Source organism: Plectropomus leopardus, chromosome 21 (assembly GCF_008729295.1).
Source record: "Plectropomus leopardus isolate mb chromosome 21, YSFRI_Pleo_2.0, whole genome shotgun sequence".
Taxonomy (NCBI): domain Eukaryota; kingdom Metazoa; phylum Chordata; class Actinopteri; order Perciformes; family Serranidae; genus Plectropomus; species Plectropomus leopardus.
The window spans coordinates 20,465,841-20,489,357 of record NC_056483.1 but is presented as its reverse complement, the minus strand read 5'-3'; the positions used below and the strand labels follow the sequence as shown (position 1 = coordinate 20,489,357).

Genomic DNA, 23,517 nt, shown 5'->3' with positions numbered 1-23,517 from the left:
TTTCTATGTGTGTCCCCCCCCCCCACCTCCTCCTGCCCCTGCTCACCCTGGCGCTCCAGGTAGAGTAATTCACTCCAGCAATATCTGCTGAGGATGTAGGTTACCCAGCAACACTGGCATTAGAAGGACTCCCAGATTAGTGCGGCTTATGGCTACCTGCTGCTCCACCTCTGTGCCCGGCATCGCAGGTGCGCTGCTATTTGTGGCTCAAATCACTCATCTGAAAATCCGTCATCATCTAATTAATGTCAGTGGAAGGTGGAGTCACAGAGCACATAGTGCTGTTTGCATAGAGGATTAATGCACAGGCCGATCACTCCCTATTAATAAATACGTTTTCATTCAGGCATGTTGGATCCTTAAGTAAAGCACTCACGTCAATGATATTTTTTTTTGATTAAGCAAAGTGCGATCTGCTCCTCTGTTGCTTGCACCACCAACATTAGTACATCCATCCATCCTCTCTTTTTTTATCTGTCTGTTATGGCATAATTAATTCTGCCATTTCATGTCTGGGATTAATTGAATTGGTCATTATCAATGCCACGGCCACCCTGCATGCTGCGAGTTCGTGTGTGTGTGTGTGTGTGTGTGTGTGTGTGTGTGTGTGTGTGTGTGTGTGTGTGTGTGTGTGTGTGTGTGTGTGTGTGTGTGTGTGTGTGTGTGACAGCGAGAGAGACTGTGTGGAATGTGTGTGTGGCGACTGATAGTGACTGTGGTCTCCTCTCACTGTTAGTGGGTCAGGAAGAGACAAAGAGCTGCTGTGTGTGCCTGGGAACCAGAGGACAGAGATGGGAGGAGGACAAAGAGGTGGAAGAGGTGTTAAGACAAGAGGAGTGCAATGTTGATCTGCAACTAATGATGATTGCTTTTCATCATGCATCACTTATTTTAATTTTAATGTCATTTACAAAATGCACCATGTTTTTTTCAGAGCCGACATCAACAAATAACGTGGTTTGTCTGACAAAAGATTTAAGCTGTGTTATTATGTAGATGTTTATTCATAGTTTATGTAACATCTTTACTGTGTGTGCCTAATCTTGGAGGCGGGTATTTAATTTACAGCGTTTATCAAATTGTTTTGATTATTTTTGGATTTTTGAGGTGGGAATGAATTCACAGTTTTAGAACATGTATTAGTGTTGTTGTTGCAGTTTACCTTAGCCTTGTCATAGCAAGAAAAGCAGAGGTGTTACTAATTTCATTAACGATGGCTCGTTTTTTTTTTTTTTCAAGCGTCCCAGTAAGTCATGACAGTGAGCCAGCAAGCATGCTGTGATATATTCTATAAAAGATACTTTTGTGTCTGTGTGCAGCCGAAAACTACAGGCTGCTGTGTGTGTGTGTGTGTGTGTGTGTGTGTGTGTGTGTGTGGCAGCGTGCCACCAGCCTGCGGGGCCCCTCCTTGGTTTTTAGTAATAATGGGACCTTGGCTGGCAGTGGATGAGATTACTGGTGCCCATCTTTACTGGCACCCTGAGGCACATCTGAGGTCATGATGGGGACAGAGACAAACACACACATACAGCTGAGGACACAAATTCCCACACACAAGCAACCATGGAGACTTGCACTGTCTGCTGAAGTCCATAATACTTTTTTTCCTACATGGTGTGTTGACTGCAGATATTTAGTGAGCTGATTGCGCCATCTAGTGGTCATTTGTTGTCACCACATTTAGAGAGGATACTGCCCAGTAGGTAAAGTGAATATTTTTATGTTTGGCTTAAGTGATATTCCATAAAACAAAATGAATTTTAATTAGTTAATGAAGTTATTTTTTTTTTTTTACCAGAGTTCCCATAATGTACAGACACTTGTGGAGGGTTAGGGTTAGTAACCCTAATCACGTGGAACCATGAGTGGAAAAAACCCAACAACAACAACAGAAAAAAAACCTTTAAAGTTCCTTATTAAATGCCCATATTAAATAAGAGAAAATGTTTTTAAAAAGAGTCAAATTAGATAAGAAAAACGAGTTTAAAATTACCAAAGACAAAGATGAGGCAGTGGGAGTTTCAGTTCAAAGTCGTAAAAACTTCCAAAGTCTCTCACCCAGCTGTTAAAAAATATACCTCTGGTGAGCGTTAATATGACAACAAATGAACAAACACAAATAGAAAGCCTGCTATTATGTAAAAAAAACCCAAAACAAAAACACCAGAAGTGCTTAAAAATATAATAAGGGCTAATAAATAGTTATTATTAAGTTAAGGTGCTGTAAAACACAATTACAAACTAGAAATGTATATAAACACTTGTTAGTAAATGTTATATCTTTATTTATATCTGCATAAGTAGTATGATTCAATTCAATAAGGTTGGGGTTAGTAAGGCTGAGGGGTTAGGGTTATTTAGGGTTAATGGCACTGTAAGGAAAAGTCAGGGAGGTTCTGCACGTTTGATCAGATATAGTGTCAAGACCACATGTAGTGAAAATCATGTCCAGTCAGACTGAAAAACACTTCTGGAACTTTTTGCATTTTTTAATTTATGTTTAATACAACATACTGGGATGGATAAATACATTTTTTCTCAGGGTCGCACTAGTTAACACTTTTGTTTACAATTGAGTCGTAGTGTGTGGTAAAAAAGAAAAAAAAGGGTGGAGCGCCGTGAGCCCTCAGGCAGGAGCAGAAACTTGAGTTTCAGGTCTGTTCAGGTGAGCCGATACACCTGGTGGGCGGGTGTCTTCCTGTATGGGAGGGTTTAGTTTGCGTTGACACTGTAATAGTGTAGTGGCAGTGCCCGTCGCTGTGTGTGAAGTTGTGTTTTTGTTGCAGGAAGAACGTGTCCGGGTAAGTCCCCTGACGCAGCTTTTCTACCTTTTTTCCTGGTTGTGTTCCCTGATCTGTTTTAGTAGCATATCTGCACCTTTATAAGATCAGATCTCTTTGAAATCTAGAGAATGTCTTGAGTATTGGTGCATTGGTGCTTTTGTGGACATAGGAATATTGTAGACGAAGTGACTATGGGTGGACAAATTGTCAGCCTACCCAAATATCGGGGCTGAATTCTGGCATTTTGCTGATCAGTATCAGTATTTTATTTTAATGACTGATGATGAAATTAGTTCAATAGAAAGTGCAAAGAAAGTGTCAGCATGGGGAGAATTTTTGATTTTTACTTACACAACCTGCTTGATTTTGTATTTTTTAAAAAAGTTGCTGGGAACTTGCTGCATATGACGTTGAAAGTTTCAGTTTTGGTTAACATTTGCTAAAGGCATTTAAACAAAGTGTTGTGTTGAAGTTTTTTAGTTTCATTTTATTCTCAATTTCAAATATCAGTCATTGGTCTCATTAATTACTAACAATACCTATACTAATACCCTTTAAAGTTACTTTGACCCTCGATTTGTTTGTTGCTTTAAATTTTGCTCATCTTTTACATTTCTAGTTGTGCATTCTGGAGATAGCACAGTTGTAAAGCTATAGTTTGACACATTCAGCAGACATTTATTGTTCTGCAATAAATATCTGCTACACGAGAGACTTCCAGTCTGTCACCTTTGATTTTCTGTGAGCGCCCTGACTCATATCCTTCCATATCAGTGAGCCCCGAGTTCCTGAAACATCTTTCCATTTCTCTTGTAAATTAGATGGCTCTCTCTTAAATGCGTTAAACCCTCTATAGCCCATGACTTCATGCCTCTGGAAAGACAGGTTGACCCAAACACAGATTTATATCTGTGTGTGTGTGTGTGTTAACAACACATGTACATACACATAAGCAGATGTATTTTATGTGGAAAGACTGGACGCTTATGAGCAACACGTGGCTGAGTTCTGATTCTGAGCTGTCAAAAAAAAAAAATCCCACCTGAGACCCAGAGAAGAGGGCTCACTTTTCCCATTTCTGTCAGCCCTCTCACATTGGATGAAGCCTTGCCTGTTGATATGCACTTTTCTTCGTCATGGGTTAATGGCGTTCATTGATATTCCACATTTGCTCCCCTAATCTGTTTCCATATGCTTTTTAGTTGCACGAATATACTTCTTCCTATTGCTCATCGCTATTACTGCTCCTCCACTGCAGTCAGTCAGTCCAGGAACATCAGCCGTGCCAGGTACCACTGAGCCTTAATTTAAGCAGCCCCAATCCCTCGTAAAGCTAACGGCTATTAACGAGAAGTCGTATGGCACACGCCTGAAAAACACAACCCTGTCCCACCAGCGTCACGCGCCTCATGCTTAATAGGAATCGACGTGGTGACATTTTGGCAGCGCTAAGCCGAGGCAGGAGAAAGACATTATTCAACAATGTGTTTTTCCACAGAAGAAACAGAAAAAGGCAAAGGGCTGCCTGTGCGGCGCTGGCATCAGGAGGATTTTCGATTTTTTTTTCTTGGTATTTTAGTTTCAAAATGTCATGTGGATGAACGTTCCCCTCCACCATGGTTTAATACACTGCAATTATGCACAGCCCATTGAAATGTAGTTCCACCGTGTGCCTGTGTGTAAATGAATGTTCGCCTTTACCACAGTTGGATACACTGCAATTATACTCTTATGATCGTGTCATGTATGGTTGTGTGCATGTGGCTGTAACTCTATCTACTTCTGTCTGTCTGACTTTGCACTTTGTGGTTCCTACAAGCCAATATGATGTAGAGTAGCTGAAATACAAATTGATTTTACATCCAATCTGTCTTCACAGCTACCCCATACCCATACCCCAAAGCTCACCAATGAGGCTTGAAGTAAGAGAACATAGTTTTCCATAAAAGGAACAACTGTGCTATTTCTTTTAAATACACATGGTACTGCATCCGTGTTCTTCTGTCTCGTCAGCCTTGTCAAAGTCTACCTCTGTCTTTCTCAACAGCATTGCAGTACAAATATTTGGAAGCCTGTTTCGTGAGCTGGAAGATTGTGTGCTTTCTGCTGCTGCTGTTGACCTTTATGTGAGCACACAAAAACGTGCAAAAACAAGATAGCGTACCCTTCAACATGCAGCTGTCAAATACACAGGGTACATTTAATAACTTTGCAAGTCTGCTTTGGATGCTGCCATGGTGCAAAGTAGGGAGTGGGCTCAGATAAAAGGATGGGTCTTCTAAAGCCTGGGTCCTCAACAGGGGGTCCTCAGGGCTACTGCAGGGGGCACCTAATTATTGTATTATCAAAGGTTGTTTTTTTGTTTTTTTCCCAGAAATTAAAGTATGTTTGAATATACACATTAACATAAATCCAACTTATCAGCAAATATAAATCAGCCTATTCACACCCACTACAAAAAAAACCAAACACAAAAACAAACAAACAAAAAAAAACATTTAATTTATAGTCCACAACATTAATAATCACGTGAGCTAGCTAATGCTAAATTATTGTGCAGCACCTCTCTATTACAATAAGGTGAACTTGTAAGCTAGCAATTATATACTATTGAAACATATTGGTCAATTAGCTATATTATTATTCCAAGTTTATGGGCATTCTTTTGAGCCATAACAAATAATTTTGTAACTTTTTTGAGGAAAAGACTCACCTCAGAAACAACTGGTGGAAGTGCAGTTTGTGAGGCTAATGCACCTAGCCATGCTACAACTGCTGCTTACCTAGCAGCTTCAAGTGGTTGCCAACAAGAGATACCCAAAATTATTCACAGAATTAACTCAAGTGCAACTCAGCATTATACAATATATGTAGTAGGAGCTCCCTGCTTCCTCTCTTTCAGCTATGGGGTCACTGAAACACTTTTTCTAGAGTGAATTTAGGTAATAGTTGAAGGTAAGGGGTGGCAAAATTATATTTTGTTAGTTGTTTTTTTGCGTCCAACTCCAAAAAGTTGTTGGTCTTTACCCAAAATGCATACATTATATCGGATTTTATCATGAACCAGAGGCTGGCATTGCATATCTAGTCATATTTATAATTGTCATCCCTTTTCTTTGATCAGCTAATCCCTATTTTTTAATCAAAATCCTGCTTTATTATTTAGTGTAGAAGTTTAAGCAAACATTTAAGTGTTAATTGTATCTACAGGCAAACATCTATACAAGAACTTTGCCTGTAGATACAATTAACACTAAAAATTTTGTTCATTTGTTATAAAAACCCATCAAACTTCTCGCAAGAGCTCAAGATTCAAGACATCTATAACGACAAAAGCAGCAGCACATTTGGGTAATAAAACCTGATCTCCCTCATTTTCCTAAAGACTAAGATAAGTGCAGAACCAAAGCCTCACAATGTTGCAACAGACAGTACAGAATTGGTAACCCGAGCAGGTGTCACCTGAACTGCCAAATAGATCTTCTATCGTCTCACCAAGGACCCGCGTAGATAAATTCATCAGACGGGAGCGGATCAGCAGACGTTGAAACTGGTGGCTCGCTTTGGAGTAAACTGGTCCTTTGAGCTGTAACCAGAGCAGGTGTGACAGCGGTGGCTCTGGATGGGCGTCTGTCATGCGTTGAGGAGGATCAATGTCGTTCATGGTGGCCCAGTAAAAACCTCGGCCAGTAGCTGGCCTTCCTGGGACAATCCAGGACAGAAAACCCAACACCAGAGTCGCACCTCGGGGGGTTTAGAGGTGCTGAATGGCAGCGTTGACCTCTGCTGTGTCCTGGTGTAGCACTCCTTGTCCAGGCCAGATGGAGGAAGAATGATTCCACCTCGTGAACCTTGTGAAAGTTTGGAGTGTGACCTTTTTGTCTGGGGATCTCTTTTGGCAATTTGCTTTTAACGACAATCTTTCCACAGTCCAGTCCACCTTTAGGAGGAAGGAAAGAAGCAAAAGACTGAGTAGTAAAATTGATATTAGGTTCTAAACTCAAAGCATACCTTGAAATTGTTAACAGGCCATTGGTGAAAAACACTGGAAGGCCTGTCAGTTCTGTCAGTCATTGACCTCCTGTTATTCCCGTCACTAACTTCATCAACATCCAGCTGAGAGTCAGACGGCTCCACCCGTGGTCTCCCCCCCGGCTGCACGAACAGGCTTGTTTTTGAAAAGAGAGGAAGAATAACAGTCTTCTACACCTCCCTGTTTTCATGCTTCCACCGATCCATCCATCACTCTGGGCTATTTTCTCTTTAATACTAATTCGACCTCAGGTTTCACACTCAGAACAAGGCTAAGCAGACACAGACAAGTCTCCTTTCGGACATACATACAGGCCTTTGTTGGGGAGAAGTGCTTCAGGTTGAGTCTCAGTTGGGTTTTCAGGGTCAACACTCCCTGCAGTAGAGGAAGTACCCACTAGATGGTGGCAGAACCATTTTTAAGATCTTGACATCTCTCTTTGCAATTAAGCGTGTCCCATCTCTTGTCCACATGGCAGAGTGTCCCTTTACTCCCCTCATGACCATCTGATATTGTGTGATCTGAACAGACACGGTAAGAGCTTTCTGACAGCGGGGAATGTTTCTTTTAGTCTGTCTGTAATGATCCTTTTGGGCCTTTTAAAGAGTCCCAGGTGTTCCCTGCTCTGCGACATGCTTCCTGGCCCTCCAAAAGATCCTCAAATGGAAAGATGGATTCTTCCTCAGATTGGGGAATATGTGGTCATTCCCCATTGGATGCAACAAAAGACAGAGACTGATATTACAGCGCAGCATACCCAAAGAGTATTCATGTCCCTTGTCTTCCCTTTTGTCTGCCATTCCAATCACAAAGTCTTATGACAAAACCGTGCTGCGGCCCTCTCTGTGAAACACTGAACTGATTTAGCACGGGTCAGTTCTCTTGGCACGAGCGCAGTGGCTGTTAGGTTCAGTCCCCTGTTCAAACCGGCCTGCTGGAGAGATTTTGTGGTCACTGCTCGAGGCGCCGTTGCCCTTCTCTGCTGCTCCTCTTAACCTTTTTTATTGAAGTACACAAAGAGTTGAACGGCACTTAACTCCGATTTCACCAGGCTTTTTGCTCATGCGTTATGCTCATGCAAACGACTGACAAATCTGGACTACAAATTGGCGCTGATGGGACGTCGTAGCAGAGTTTTTGAATCCCAGATCTCCTCACGGTGGAAAATCGATCCTTTCTTAAGTGCTGTTTGATGAATGCACCATATTTTGTACATCTCAATCCAGAAGAAAAATATCTTTTTCTGATACACTCTTAATGGCTTGCTTACCTGCACACTCAGGCATCTTCTGGACTGTATTGTTCTAGATGCTTTTTCCACAAGGCTCCACCTGGGGTCTGCTGGGCCCTGAGGCGAGTTCACATCACAGTATGTCAGACAGGCGTGGTAGCATTTTGCAACGTGGGCTGCCGTCTTGGCAGGTTTGAGCCTCGACCTCTGCGTGTGTTTGTACACACATGTGGGGCAAAACGCCAGGAAATAAGTCACTCCTGTGCAGCTTTCACCGCGGGGGCTGAGTGAGAGATTCCTGACAGAAAACACATTTGTAATGAATTTCCGGTCCACTTTTCGGCCCGGAGTCACAGCATTTCAAACTTCAAGTGTGTGTGGCCGACACCACCTTACCATTGATGGTGGTCCCAATGAGCTGGAAGGGCGCAGGTGTCTTGGTTGTCCCTGTCTCCAGCCAAGTGGTTCTGAGTCAGCCATAGCACACTGTGAGTCAGTGGCTAACCAAAGCTGGCTTTTACAACACGTATCAACATGGGAGACACAGAATGTAGCTTATCTCACTGCTGGTGTTTATCTCAAGCATTTTCTTCCAGTGAAGTGAGAAACTAACAGGATCCCAAGGCTCTACAGTTTAGGTAACTGAGTTTGGCTGGGCCACAGCACATGGGAGCTGACATATAATGCATCATTAAACTGCATGCCGTAAAGAACCAAAGGCTCAAAGCTAATTGTTTTCCATTATCCATTTTTCCAGATAAAGCTTTTGTGCTGGTAGCAGCTAGACTCAAGGAACTGTTGAGGTTTCTAGTGGCCTTTTGAAACAGGCTGCGAGAAATATGATATACAGTGGGAAGAGTTTGGTACCTGTTAACCCTTTGAAACCTGGATCGACATCATTCCTTTTTGTGCTGCTTTCAGGCACCTTTCACAAGTATTTAAACCTTTGAACCCTGAGCAAATTGGTGCGAATTCTTTCGAAAAAAAAAAGAATAAACAGGGAAAAAAAAACAAAAAAAGGTATTGAGCGACTTGCTAAGAAAAGTTCCACAAATTCAAAGAAATATGTAGATTTAGAAAATTATTTTAAAAAACTAGGGAAACACTGCATTTCTAATAGTCATAATTACATATTTAAAATGTTGTCATTATGTTATGCCATCAAGAACAAATGTACATTTATATTATACTTTAGTGTTTAGATATATTTATTTTATATTAGCACTTATGTTTAAATTTTATTGATATATTCTACACTTTCCTACTTCTTTTAAGACTTTAGAATGGAGAGCATCTGTAACTAAAGGCAATTTCCCCTCAGGGATCAATGAAGTATTTCTGATTCTGATTCTGAGTCATTACATCACTATATCACTGCAGAGCAATTAGTGGTTTGCTGCTATATTAATTCTCTGAATGTTGCGCACAAAACCTTTAAGTCTACAGCTCTTGCTCTGCATTTAAATCTATCATGCTTTTATATCCAAATGATTTCATATTATCCATTTTCCTCCTGTTGTGGTTCAGGAGTTTATTGTGTGCTACTATGTGTGTCCGCACATGTTCATCCACTGCGGGGGGAGATTTCAATGAGCCACAGGCTTTTTATTTGTGTTCTACATCCCCTTTTCTTCCTGTCCCTGCTCTATCTGGCTTTCCAGTTGAGCGCCATTATTTACGAAGCGATGCTTTTCCACGCGTGTTTGATTTTTCACAGGTCTGCTGCATTCGCTTGCTTACTTTCCCCTCAGCGGATAAAGTTTCCCTTGTTTCCGCTGGACGCTGAATAAAGTGTGGGATTGCTGTGTGTGTGTGTGATGCATTTGTGTCTCTGAGTGTATACATGGGCGCCAGGTGAGGTGATGTTGGCTCATGTACAAAGCAGGATGTTCAGCAGCTTAGGGAAAAAGTGTTGGGTTGTAAACACCCAGAGTCAACTGTGAACGTACTGTCAACACACACACACACACACACACACACTCAGTGAGTCATTCACCGTCAATCGCTGGCTCACCTACACACAGATACATATATATGCTAGTATGGTAGATATTCATATCCATGGCTACCGGCAGCTACCAGATCCCATAACACAGAACACAGTAGCTGACTGACACACACGTGCATGCGGCCATTCTGCCATTTGACAAGTAGGCTCTAAAATCTTGTTCTCTCGCAGGGCTCCATGGCATAAAGCCTGTCCTCACATTGAGCCGGTCCCTGGGGAGATCTGCCGAGGAGCTCACTACTCTGACGCCCCACTGCCATTTTCCACAGCCTGAGGGGAACCAGGAAGCAGCCGGCAGGAGCCATGCCTGCCCTGGCCACCGGAGCCGGCCACGAGCCAGGTACAGACCCTTCGGCCAGGAACACAATCTGAAACACAGAGAATCAGAAAAATGCACTCGTGAAAAGTATTTTGCTTCTTTGATTCACATTTTTATGTCCAACATCAGTGCACAAAAAAAGAAAATGAATTCAAGGACCACATGTGATCCCTGCACTTCATATCTTTATTAAGAGGCGGCATATTCTGGTTAATTTCAAATGACAAAAGATTTACTCTGAACTTGTTGAAGGCTGCTTTTTCTAGAATGGAGCAGACCTTCTAAAAATCATGGCTGGAAAACAGACCAAAGTCTATTTTCACTTCATTTTTTCCCTGCCAAGTGAAAAACACTCCATTGCAAATATTAGCACCATGCACATTTACAACCCCAACTGCCAAAAATTTGGGAAGCTGTGTAAAATATAAATAAAAACAGAATGCAGTGATTTGCAAATCCTTTTTTGCCCTACAATCAACTAAATACAGTACAAAGAGAAAATATTTAGTGTTCAAACTGAAAAACTGAATTTTATTTTTTTTGTAAATATATACTCATTCTGAATTTGATGCATGATACAAGTTCCAAAACAGTTGGGACAGGAGCATGTTTACTGTTATGTTACATTACCTTTTTATTTTAACAGCACTTTTTTGGGAGCTGAGGGCAACAATTGTTGAAGAAAAATTCTTGCTTGATATACAACTTCATTTGCTCAACAGTCTGAGGTCTCCATTGTCATATTTTGTGCTCCAGAAAGCAACACATTTGATTGGGAGACAGGTCTGAACTGCAGGCAGGTCTGAAATGAGTAAAATTAATAAGACATTACCCAAACGTTAGAAAGAAAGTTTCAAAAAATAACCTGAAAATAAGTAATAAAAAATGAGTAAGTTTGAAAAATATACTTTTAAATATGTAATTATAATAATTATTAATATAGTTTTTTGGATAGTTTTTCCTAGCAGCACATGAAAACTGATGTTGATCCAGGTCTCAAAGGGTTAATTATCTTGTCTTTGTATTGTATTTCATCAAATTTAGGTCAAAAAAAGATTCACACTCTGTTTTTCTTTACATTTTCTTCACAGTGCCCCAACTTTTTTGGAATTGGGGTTGTATAGTTTTACAACAAAAAGCTAAAATTATGTTTAAATATGTGAGCAGTTCTTTATTTCTCTACTCTGTTCAGAGAAGCGTGTGTGTGTGTGTGTGTGTGTGTGTGTGTGTGTGTGTGTGTGTGTGAGTGTGAGTGTGAGTGAATGAGCGTGTGATGTCAGAATGAAATACGCGTCAAAGCTTGTCAACACCAAGACAGCTGCCAGAAATCACCACCTCTCCCCTCAGGAGCTCTATTCTCTCCTCAGCCAGGCCTAATGGCTGACTACATCATCATCATCACACACACACACACACACACACACACACACACACACACACACACACACACACACGCACACACATACAGGGGGGACCCAACATGCGCAGGATAGCAAGAGGACAAAAGGAGGACAGACATTATGTCCTGGCCTGATGGAGAAAGAGTGTGTGCGTCTCCACGTCCAGACTTTTAACAGAGTTACCGTAGCCCCCGTCGTCCTGGAAATTTGTGCAGACAAAGTAGAAAGCCAGACCGTCAATTGCGATTAGAGTCATTTTGGGCAATTACCGGCGAGAGCTCGGGTTTCCAAATAAAACACGTAAAGACTCCTCCGGCCCATCTCCTCCGCTTCCCCCTTGATGGTCCTGTGAAGTTGTGTGTGCAGGTGAAACATGATGAACATTAAGGATGATCGTGAGGTCACTGATCTCCAGGCCCGGTGAAGTCACAGATATTTGTGGCTGGCCTGGCATCGGTACTACCCGGCATTCAACCAACATTTTCACAGAACACTGGCAGCATTACTCCTGGTATCGTAATAATACTGTTGAATTAAGAGATAAAGCTCTGCTAGGATGATGGAAAATCTGTCGTATTTGGTGTGCTGCGAGACACAAACCTTTCAGCTACATCTGTTCTTTGTCAGATGACTTGGAGCTCAGTTTGGTAAAGAAAGTGTTGGGCCTCATGCAGCAACATTGTCTTAATTTTTTCTTAGATTTTCTCTTAATTTTCTGGTGAGGGAAAATTTAAGAGAGGTCAACTCCAGATGCACCAAAGGCTCTCAACCATCCAAATTTGCTCAGTGATGAATCCCACTTCACGAGTCACCTGTTAGCACAGGTAATGCCCCCTAAACACTGTATCTCCATTACTCCATTAAAGTAGTAAATTAAAAAAAAAAGTGATTAAATCACACTCAGTTTCAGGCGTAAACAAAAAGTTAGTGACAGTTATTAAGAGAACACTAAATGGAGGTCATTAAGAGGAGTTTTAAGAAGGATTTATCTTTTATGACATTAATGATTATCCAAAAAGGAAGTAAATAGTAAATTAAACACAAGCAATACATAAATAAACACATGATCAGAGACGGGAAATCAACATGTTATCTGTACTGGAAATAATAGTTAGAAAAATTTTGGGGAAAAATTGCCAACAAATTCAGGTATATTTGCCACAAAACATAGTCAAGGGTGGAGGAAATGGCACGGTTGCGTATGTAAATGCCAAATTTTAAACATCTGGGGTAAAATTTACCCCCAAATTGCCCTCTAAAATAAGATTTTTCTGAATAAAAAAGAGAAACTGTGGCTGAGGCGAGAGCGTCAAAATAATGATCATTTCTTATTTCAGTGCAAATTTATGATGTCTAAAGGCATTTCCACACTTAGTTCATCCCAAATCTGTCAGGCACCATAATTAATACACTTATCTTATTTTCTCTGCTTTTGTCTGCATACCAAGGATGTTTAGAAGTTCAAAAAAACTATTGGAAAAACCTTCCACCTCAACAAAATCAATCTTGTGGAAGCGTGAATGACTAAGCATGCTTTTTTGGGAACAACTATGGTGCAGCTTTTACCAGCAGCACAAAGTGAGAGATTTATATCTGTAATTACTAATATGGAGTTAATGGTTTCAGCTTGTTTACAAGCCTATAAAAAATAATAACCTCTTAAAGAATAAATCATCCTCCGACTCTTTCTTATATTTAAAAAAGAATATAAAATATATGTTGAAATGGTGTCAACTATTAGTGCAGCTATTGATTTACAATGCAGCTCAACTATTTAATGATTTCCAATTAATTTATTAAATGACTGGAGGCAACCGTGCCTACCTTCTTTTATTAACAGCAGAGGATTTAAACCGGTAGTCTCAGTCCAGAGGACGTGCACATCAGCTACAGCAGGACCCTCTGCTCAGTTTTGGAGATTTGGCATGTGTGTAGCAACACCTCTGCAGACGAGCATAAATCCACGGAGACTAACAATACCTCCTCCACATGTGGCGGCTGCCAATAATTACAGAGACATCACAGTGTCTCGCTGTACCTTCGCCTGTTTTCATCAGCAGCACTGCCATCTGCAGAGCTTTCAACAACACCCTCACCACACACACACACACACACACACACCACACACAACACACACACACACACACACACACACACACACACACACACACACACAGAAGATGGAGTACTGTGCTCGGGCTTTTAACATAACAGGGAAAATATTATCATTAATTTAACTATTCTTTAGTAGCAGCTCTCCTATTTCATCACCAAAGTTGGATGCGTGTAAGTGTGTGTGTGTGTGTGTGTGTGTGTGTGTGTGTGTGTGTGTGTGCAGATCTTATTAAAATGCTCATTATTGGAGTGTTTGGAGAGCAAACACGTGGGCAGACAAATGGAGGGCACATGTAAGATCATACCATCTCCCTCTCTCTCCTTTCTCTCTCCGTCTCAGCCCAAATAAACAACAGGCCTCTGTATGAAGTAGATTCTAATAAATGGAACCCAAAAAGTGTGAAAATAAAGTTGAAAAACAATAAAATGTTGAAAACCGGACTTAAAATATGAGCTCTGCGAGCGCTGGAGAGAATGTCCCAGTGATTGGGTTACTTGCGAACTCATTTCACTGTGCGACTTTTAGGTTTTTCATGAATGCTTTGGAAGCAGATTAATGACGCGGCTTTGGTTGATGATGCTGGCTCCGCTCTCGGTGTTTGAAACATTTTGTGTGAGCGTGTCCAACACCTACTCTCCATCCTTCAACATCCAGAAAAACCCTGCCCCACGCTTCAGGACGCTGTCATGTGACGTTTTCTTGGCTGCGACTCTCAGGATCTAATACGCAAACACACATTAATTCACATTCTAATGAGGCGGCCAAGAAGAGACAGAAAATTAGCTTTTAATTGTGCAAACACTCCACAGGGCTGATAATGGGGAGCTCGCTCCACGGAGTCGATAAGTCAAAATTGCGTTCGGATTAACCTGAAAACTCTGTAACCTCCCCTCTGCTCCAGCAAAGCTATGCAGCTGCTCTCCAGGCCTTTGCTCGCATCCAGACAGCTGCTGTTTAGTCATTTCTCCTCCTGTTCAGCAGTGATGGAGTTTTGTTGTGGGCTCAGTCGGGGACAGATAACTGTTACGCCTCCGCTCAGTTTGGCTCAGCTCATCTCAGTTTATTTCAGCTCCCACTCTGGGATCTGCAGACAGACAAACCCAGCCCACTCCTCTGTCTGCTACACACCATTTATCTCCCTGCTGAGCTCCATTAGCTGCAAGGTTAAGTTTCGAAAAACTTAGATTTTCTTTTTTTTTTTCTTCACTGTGTGGGTGTTTGTGTTTTGATGCATTTATATAATGGCCTACCAGAAATCTCTATCTACCACTACAGCATGACAGGATGTCCAGTCAGAGTGACGCCGCCATGCTTAAGACTCATATGAGGGTGGACGGATTATTGGCCGATTATTGGGGCCGATTGTTTTTATTGATTTGTGGAACTGTTGTGTGGTCTTTTGCGATTTTATGAGTGTCTCATGCGTGTGAATGCTTTCCACATTGTTTGGGCCCCCAGCCGATGGCAGTTTTCTGTCACTATGTCACAGACGATTACGTTTTTAGAATCTTGAATCTTGAATTTGGGCATTTTGCAGATTATCCGTATCAGCGTTTTATTTTAATAATCGCCGATAAAATTAATCAATTAAAAAGTGCAAAGAAAGTGTCAGCATGGGAGGAACTTTTACTTTGTGAAACCTCAGGGAAATTTTATTAATTCCTTTATTTCTTATTTAAATTTTGACTTGACTTTATAAACATAGTTGCAGGGAACTTGCTGTGTATGATGTTGAACGTTTCAGCTTTGATTAAACATTTGCTAAAGACATTTATAAGTTTTGTGTTGGAGTTAGTGGTGTCTTATTATTAGTGGTGTTAGTGGTTATATTCCAACCTCTAAATATTGACATATATTTTTATTGTAAATGAACTCATAAACATGTACAGAGACACAATAACACTGATTTAGAATAAAATGTTAAATTTTAGTTTATAACTGCTGTCCTATTGAAATCAATGATACTAATGCATTCAGCCCCTCATGTCTAAACATTTGTCAGTGTGTAACCTCACAGAGTGCTTGATGAGGGTTGCGCCGTGATGGCAGCTTGCTGTCTGCCGGTGAGGAGCTCTCTGAAATGGTCCTAACCTCTCCGCTCTCCCATCACAGACGTAAAACATCTGGTGTATGCCATTCAGAGGTCAGCAAGCCTCCTGGAGTGAGAGTGGGTGTTTGCTCCTTGTAGCCCCATTTCCTCCCTGCTTCTGCAGTTATGTGATTGCAGTTTTGTAGCAGAGTGGGGGAGAGAGGTACAACGGGGTGATATCGGCGATTTAGAGCCGGAGACGCTAGAGCCAACAGCTAGATTTAAATCTTCCTTGAGTAGTGGGCGAAATCTTGCTATCTCTAGTTTTATGTGTTTCAGATGAGTCAATAAGTGAGATTTTCTTACATTTCTCCTGTCTGCATCAGGGTTTTCGCTCTTTCACAAAGCAAAGTTTGAGCCAACTTGAGCGGACATGTAAATCCATCGAATCAATAACGTTTACTTTTCTTGCGCACCGGCACTTCTCATAAGCTGTGACTTCTCTCTTCTTCATTGTTTATATCAGGTTTTCTGAGCAATTTATTATAAAGCTGAACAGTATGCAAAAACAGCTTTATGGTGATTATTTTGATGCATTTTGCAATTCTGATATGCATATCATTTTTACAGAAATGGTGGTTTCTGCAATTCATCTTCACGGATAAGAAAATATAGAATAATGATGATGGGAACATTGTTGGGGTCTGCACCGAACAAGCATGTTCCCTCCTGTGTAGATTATGATTTGTGGGCTCTCTGTAGCACCATGATGCTTCATTTATGACAGCATGTTGTGACACATTTTTACTTCATCAAAAAACTGCAGCTCTTGCAATTTAGATATTGTGCTTGGCCATATTGCAATTTTGACAATTTTTCAGGCCTAGTTCATCATGGCCCTAAATAAACTGCATTACCCAGGAGTCATTAGGGGCACTACTACAGTGACTTACCCGATAATATAGTGTGGACATTTTCTGGTGTGATGTCATACAACTGAACCTAAAGCCAAGTTTAGATGAGAATGACCCTACTAAAAATGGAAAATTCTTTCCTTTGCATTAAAAAAAAAAAAAAAGGCGTTCCTATGATAACATTGTGAGAACAATCTTTGTTGTGTGCATGGATCTGCAAAAAATACCCAAAAAAACAACAGTGCTATAGTATGCCTGCCAGGTCAGTAAGTGCGACCATGAGGTCACCGTTCTCACAGGATGTACGCATTTCCAGTTTGCATGGTGACTAAGGGGTTGCGTTATCAAAAGATTGAACTCAGGAACCTGGCTTCTAAAGTTTGCATTTTCAGTCCCCCACATCACCATTGTGTGAATGAAAGGCTTAGCAGCAACGTTTTATGCGAGAACTGTTGCCATGTAAACGGCCCTTAAGTCTGTTGAGATTGTGGTGAATCGTTGTTTTATGTCGTGTTTCAGTTCCGTCATTTTCCTTCAGATCTTCTCATGAAACAATACTAACACATCCTTGCAAAAAAATCTTGCTGTATTATAGGTGATGGCCTGTTTTCAAACCTCTCACATGAGTCTCAGTGATGAGTAAGGCGAAAAGAGGGTAGTCAGGCAAGGTGTTTGTAATCAACAGCGTTTCTTTATGTCGTGACTTGATATAAAAAAAGTCAGCTATCAGATTGTTTCTACACAAATGTGTATTGGTGCCAGCCTCAAAAATCCAGTATCTTTTGGGTTAAAATTCGCACTTATGACTCATTTTCCTAGAAAACTACTTTTATTTAAATAAACAAAACTCTCAAGAGCAAACATGAAATTTAGAATTATTTTCTTCATCTTGATTCAGTGAATGAGACACTGATTCATCAATTGCTCACACTTTGAAATCAGTTGTTTTTGACTGACTGCTTTGCCCAATACTGCTGCTGTGTCATATGCTCACTCACAAGCCCCCCATGTGCCATTACAGTCAATGCACGGTGCCCCTTAAACCATACACCGGAGACCTGCCCAAAGCCATGCACACACTCTCAAACAAGCACTTCTAAAGACCCCGGTGCCCTTTTATTAACCTTATTAAAGTTTACTGTGTTATTCCAGGCCGTACCTGCGCGTTCTATCAGGGTTTACAGCCCCCGCACAGCATTAAAAGATAAGGGTGGTTCGGCCGTGCACAGCTGCGGAGGAGGTGGGCGACACTCGCATGAAAGACTACACATGGAAATCTTGCGACTGGGACAACGCTTTTACCAGATATTCTAATAACTTACTGGCTGCATGTGTGCATGTTTGTGCGGGAGCGATAGATGAGCGATTCCAGCCATCGTATCCTCTCCAATCTCAAACACCCCCTGTTGGAAAAGGTGATGGCTCTGTAATGACACTGAGTAATGAGATATTCTTATAGTGAGGCACTTCCCTGCATTATTGCTTCCACATACACACACTCCTGTGTAGGGCGCATTTGTGGAAACACAAATCTCTGAATGATAAGAGCGATATGATAAAAATATGGTCGTTTTGTTTTTTTCCCCCTCTGTCAAGGTTAACATAAAATTTTTCCATCATGATGTCAAGAATCCCGAGCATCTGGCCTTGGCCTGTTTCAGCTCGTGGGAGACATAAGGGAGGGTTTGGGGAGGATTTTGCCTATATCGGGGGATGGGGGTGGCGTTCCTCTGGGAGCTTCCAGCCATTTGTCGTGGTCCCTGGCCAGTAGACGGCTCTGTGCCGCAGTGATACAGTACTGAAACACAAGGATTTGTTGCCACTGGAAGAGCTCCCTGTTTCCAGTTACATCACGACTAAAATTTCCACATCATTTCAGAAAAAAAAAAAAAAAACTTTTTCAAAGGAAGCAGATGTAAAAGAAAGAAATCAAGCGAGTGCGCCTGAGAGTGACTTTTATTTGTTTGAATACGAATACGAATTCCTTCTCTTTTTGTTGAGGTAGGACGACATCCTCCGCCGTTCCCATCCAAAGCACACAGGCTACTAAATTGGTCATTTGCGGGCAGGACATGCTCACTTGCATTAGGAAGAACCTGCAAACAGCTTAACAGACCATGTGCTCCGTTTGACAACCAGGCGATTGGATGTTGAGTAATCGTCTGCAGCTTTGAGAGTGAGAACATGAAAGATTTAAAGTGTAAATTTTAAGTACAAATTTTTATGTTCGCTAGTATTTAATGTATGATTTAAGGTGGTATTGACTCGTCCACCTCTGATATCCCCTGGAAGACTTGAAAGAAATAAGACTAGAAATAAGTATCTGGCTAGGGCTTTGGACAGAACATGCAAGCCTGTTCCAGAGACTCTGCTGCTGTTCCACAATAAGCAGAGGTGGCAGGTCACTTGGACGTGGCTAGTTTATTGTGGCTTCTGTGTTTTGTCTACCATGTTAGAGTGAATCTAAGCATAGCCGGTTTCGGGATCGGCCAAACAGCATCCTTTTCATCTCCATCTGGGGGAATGAGAAGTTCTGGATGACCACTGCCAAACTCAGTCTTCCCACAGACTTCAGGACCATCCAAAAAACACTACACTGCCACTCTGTTTGACTCTCCATCCTCCACATCTCGTATATCTGTCTATCCACAATGCAGTCTCTGTCAACATCTTTTTGTCTGCCCAGATATTCTAAGCCTTTCGTCTTTCCTCCATGTTTAATTTCTTTCCCTCTCTATGTTTCCTTACGTTATATATCATCCGTGAACTACTCAGACCTGGACAAGATACCAAGTTCCCTCAGAGTTACTCTATCTAAGTTGCAGGTGCTTCCACTCAAGCACTCGCTTGTCTGCAGCGTGATTGTTAAAACTGTTGTCCCTGAAAACACTGCCGGCTCTTCAGGTTGCTGACGGATCCCGCGGACGATATGTATTCAATTATGTTGATTAGACTTGTACTTTTGTCCGGAGCTCTGTTTTCAATGTGCTGACAGCTCTTTGAAGTGTAAAGGTGTGACGAAGCATGGAGCAGAGGACGGGGGAGGCAAGCCACTTGCTACGTGATATTCAATGGCATGTTGAGAGTAAGGTGAAATAAAGTAAATCCTTTTTGAAAAGCTTGGCCCGTCCCGGCTCTGAAACTCTGATAAGGTCCCACAACCTGGATTCTTTTTGCCTGCCCCTCCTGAATGAAGCATGATCTCAGCAAGGGCCGCGGATTCTTCATAGGCCCTGAAATGACACACATCCAGAGTTCAGGCTGTGGGACTGAAACAGTCGATATATGATCGGAGTGACGGTTGATTGCACCTGGACCGGCCCACTGTACTTGCTGAAGTCATTTTTCCGTGCTGTGGAGCCCTAACTAACATCTTGCAAAAGCCACTTGCTCTTCCCCCCTCCCCACCCCCCAAACGATGGAGTTATTCAGAGACCGTGACACTGAAATATCACTGAAGATGGTAGTGGAGGACTCAGTCCCCAGACCTTTTTAATGTGGAGAAGTGGTTTGGTCTTTGGAACTGGTAACAGGAGGCTTGTGGGCTTGAACGGAGTGCAGATTCCTGCTGTTATGTTCATGAGCCAGCCTTATATATTACCTCTCTCCACCTCTTCCACGGTCGACCACTGTCGTAGCCCAAGTAGAACGCTGCTGGACTCATTGCAAGTTATGTTTAAAGATCACAGCGTCTGCTCAGCGAATACGTCTTGTAATACTATATAATTTTATGTCTGGAAGGTGATGCCGCAGCAGTCAAAGGTCACCTAATCCAGACAACCACTGTTCTGATATTCCACGCTCATGTCTGCTAGTTTAGAAGAAATATGCTGCGCTGCACCAACAAATGATTAATTACCCGCTATCAGCGTGACAGCGGCTGATGTTGTTTGTACCTCATGAGTGTGTGTGTGTGTGTGTGTGTGTGTGTGCAAACACGTCAAAAATGTGGTCCTGGTTACACCTATTATACTGGAAACTACTACAGAAGCTGTTTTGAGTATTCTGGCAGGAGTTTGTATGAATAAATGAATGACTAAAGGAATTCATTTACTAATTGATGCATTTTTATTATAGTGTCATGCATACAATTATGCTTGGCCCACATGGGCTTACAAGACACCATAAAACCACCAATTTTTTCAAAATTGTGGACTGTTGCCTTCCAGAAATCCCTCATATGTGGCTACTTCCTCGTATAAGGGGCTGTGGCTGCAATAGCTGCAATGATTGTTTTGAACATCCATCGCCGTGCTTCTTGGTATGTTATTGCGAGAGTCGCATAACATCACTCAGTGGAAACACAGAAATCTAGCAATTGTGTTTTATCAACATTTTGAAAATATCGTTTAAGTTTTGTGCCAACATGTAATGAAAACCCGCCTAATGTTGCACTGAGAGAAAAGTCAGAATAAGTGCTAATTAAACAGTATTTCTCTCCTTCTCTTCCAGGCTTTTGCAATGACATTTGCAAACTTAAACATATCAAAATTAGACAACCATGCTAGATTTTGGTTACCTGAGCACCAGAAACTACCAGGGTTTAGGCGGGCCTTTTTATGGAATATTAAGTCTTTGAAGTCATCCTAGTTTGTGAAGTATAAGAGAAAATGGGACTCATTTTCCATCTTACCCAAATCACACAACTCACACAGTCTGTTTTCTATCTGATCGTCGTTGAATCACTCAAACTCAATAGCCAGAGGAAGAATACCAGCTTTCAGCTGTGCAACTAAGGATCTTTGGCTTCTAGATAAACGAGATAACACATACGGTTCAGAGCCAAACTTCTGTTTTATGTGCACATATGTCCTTAGTTTAGACATTGACAGAATGTTTTCAAGCCATTTCTCTTCAAATTTTAATAACAGCCTTTTTCAACTTTTATATGTCTGTCTGTGGACGGATTTAGTCAACGTGATAGCTTCACAACCATGCAATATGAAGTCACAAAACTGCACACTACAGGTGTGTGGGTTAGATCACAATTAATGCAGAGTTTAAATTTGGGTACGGTTCGAGTCATGTGACCAGAGGAAACAGGGGTAGGTGGGGTGAGGAGGAGTAATTGCTCACATAGCCTATGATGGAAGAAGTTCTCATTTGTAAAACTTACAAACATCAGAATCAACCCTATGAAACCTGAGCAAACTGGCTCGATTGATTTCAAAAACATGGGAAGATGGTAATGAGCAACTTAACATGAAATGGCCCAACAATTAGAAAGAAATCAGTAAAAAATCCAAATAAACAAACAAACAAAACAAAAAACATGAAAAGTGCAAAACCAAGACACCAAAAATTACTTTAAGAAAGTGCAAAAACTCACATTTTTTTCTGTAACATAATTTTGAATATCTAACAATTAAGAATTAAAACTAGTGTTTTTGAATTCCCTCCTTGTTTGGGATAATATCAAATGAACTCACAGCTATTTTCCAAGTCATTATTTTGTCTCCTTTTACTCTTTTTTTCTGCAAATTTTCTATACATTTCTTGCCAAGTTGCTCATTGCCTTTTCCCCACATTTTAAGACATCAAACCAGTTTTCTCAGGTTCCATAGGTTTAAATGCCCAACAAAACTGATGCAGGTTCAGGTTCTAAAGGGTTAAATGTAACACAGAGTAAAAACTAAAGTGACGTTGAAAGAGAGGGTTCTTTCTTTAATTTTTAGTACGTTTTTAAGTTTGGTACAATATAAAAAGTTAAACTGTGGTTCCATCAGGTTTAAAGTAGATCCTTGATGGTGCAACCTAGACAGGAGTTTTTAAAAGGGGTCAGCTGCTGGTGGACCTCAGGCGGGATCAGGGGCTATGGGGGCAGTGGGCTGATGACATATCAGTCCCCTTGGCTGTGAACAAGGGGCCCTAAACACTTCTCCTTTTGTTTGGCACCTGACTCAGGTTAAATCCATCTTCACGCCCACTGTCTGTCTAGAGTTCCTCCCTTCGGACGACCATGTTTACATTAGTGCAGGAATCATCATTGCTGTAACTCTTGCCTGTTCGGGACGCTCCTTTTGTCTTTAGTGTCATCAGTCTTCTTCTGTCTGCACACATGCTTTAATGAGATTTCATTTATGTCAGCGTGTGTGTCAGATGTTGTGTTTCTTTGCCGATTCTTGCTTCAATTTGTACTCTGTCCTCGTCTGCCTTTCCTCCTCTCTCGGACAGAGAACACGGAGGTAAATCAAACCTTGAGTGGATTAGGCTACACAGTGTGCAGCTGCTTCTCTTGCTGCCACCCCTGTCTGCCACCACATTTCTCCACAGATGGCCCTCTTGCATGTTCGCAAAGTAGTGTTTGAAATACCGACCTGCTGAGAAAGCTCCCGCGTGTTGTCACAATTCTCTTCCCCCGGCAGTCTGGTGAGCCTCACGAACATTGTGCCTCTCTGTGTGCTCCTGAAAGATATATGAGGGAGGTCAATAACTCATTCGGCACCTGGGAGAAAGTCGAAACCCGGCGTTCATTTCCTGTATTTGAACAAGTTCATTTTTGCCAAGCGGACAGACACTTTGTCTTTCTGTATGTAGTTCAGTTACAAGATGGAAGTGGGGTCCCCCAAAAACTGTACGAGTTAGGGACAGACTGACAAATTTGTCTCCCAGCAGACCGTGTATCCTTGTGTGGCGTTTAGGTAAGCAGAGCTGAGGTTACAATGTCACAACGAGGGTCATATT

At 41.5% G+C, this 23,517-nt stretch overlaps 1 protein-coding gene across 2 annotated transcripts in view; it reads left to right on the top strand.

Annotated features, from left to right (window-relative positions):
- mpp7a (membrane palmitoylated protein 7a) overlaps window positions 1–23,517 on the top strand; it is a 171,563-nt gene that overhangs the window by 34,328 nt on the left and 113,718 nt on the right. The window contains exons 1-2 of one of the 2 annotated variants that reach the window (XM_042510457.1): window positions 2,743–2,801; window positions 10,227–10,395. In XM_042510457.1, the coding sequence (XP_042366391.1) occupies window positions 10,359–10,395 (37 nt within the window). In that variant the 5' untranslated portion in view covers window positions 2,743–2,801; window positions 10,227–10,358. Of the gene's footprint in view, window positions 1–2,742; window positions 2,802–10,226; window positions 10,396–23,517 lie in introns of those variants that run through there. The other variant, XM_042510456.1, reaches the window with a different exon arrangement.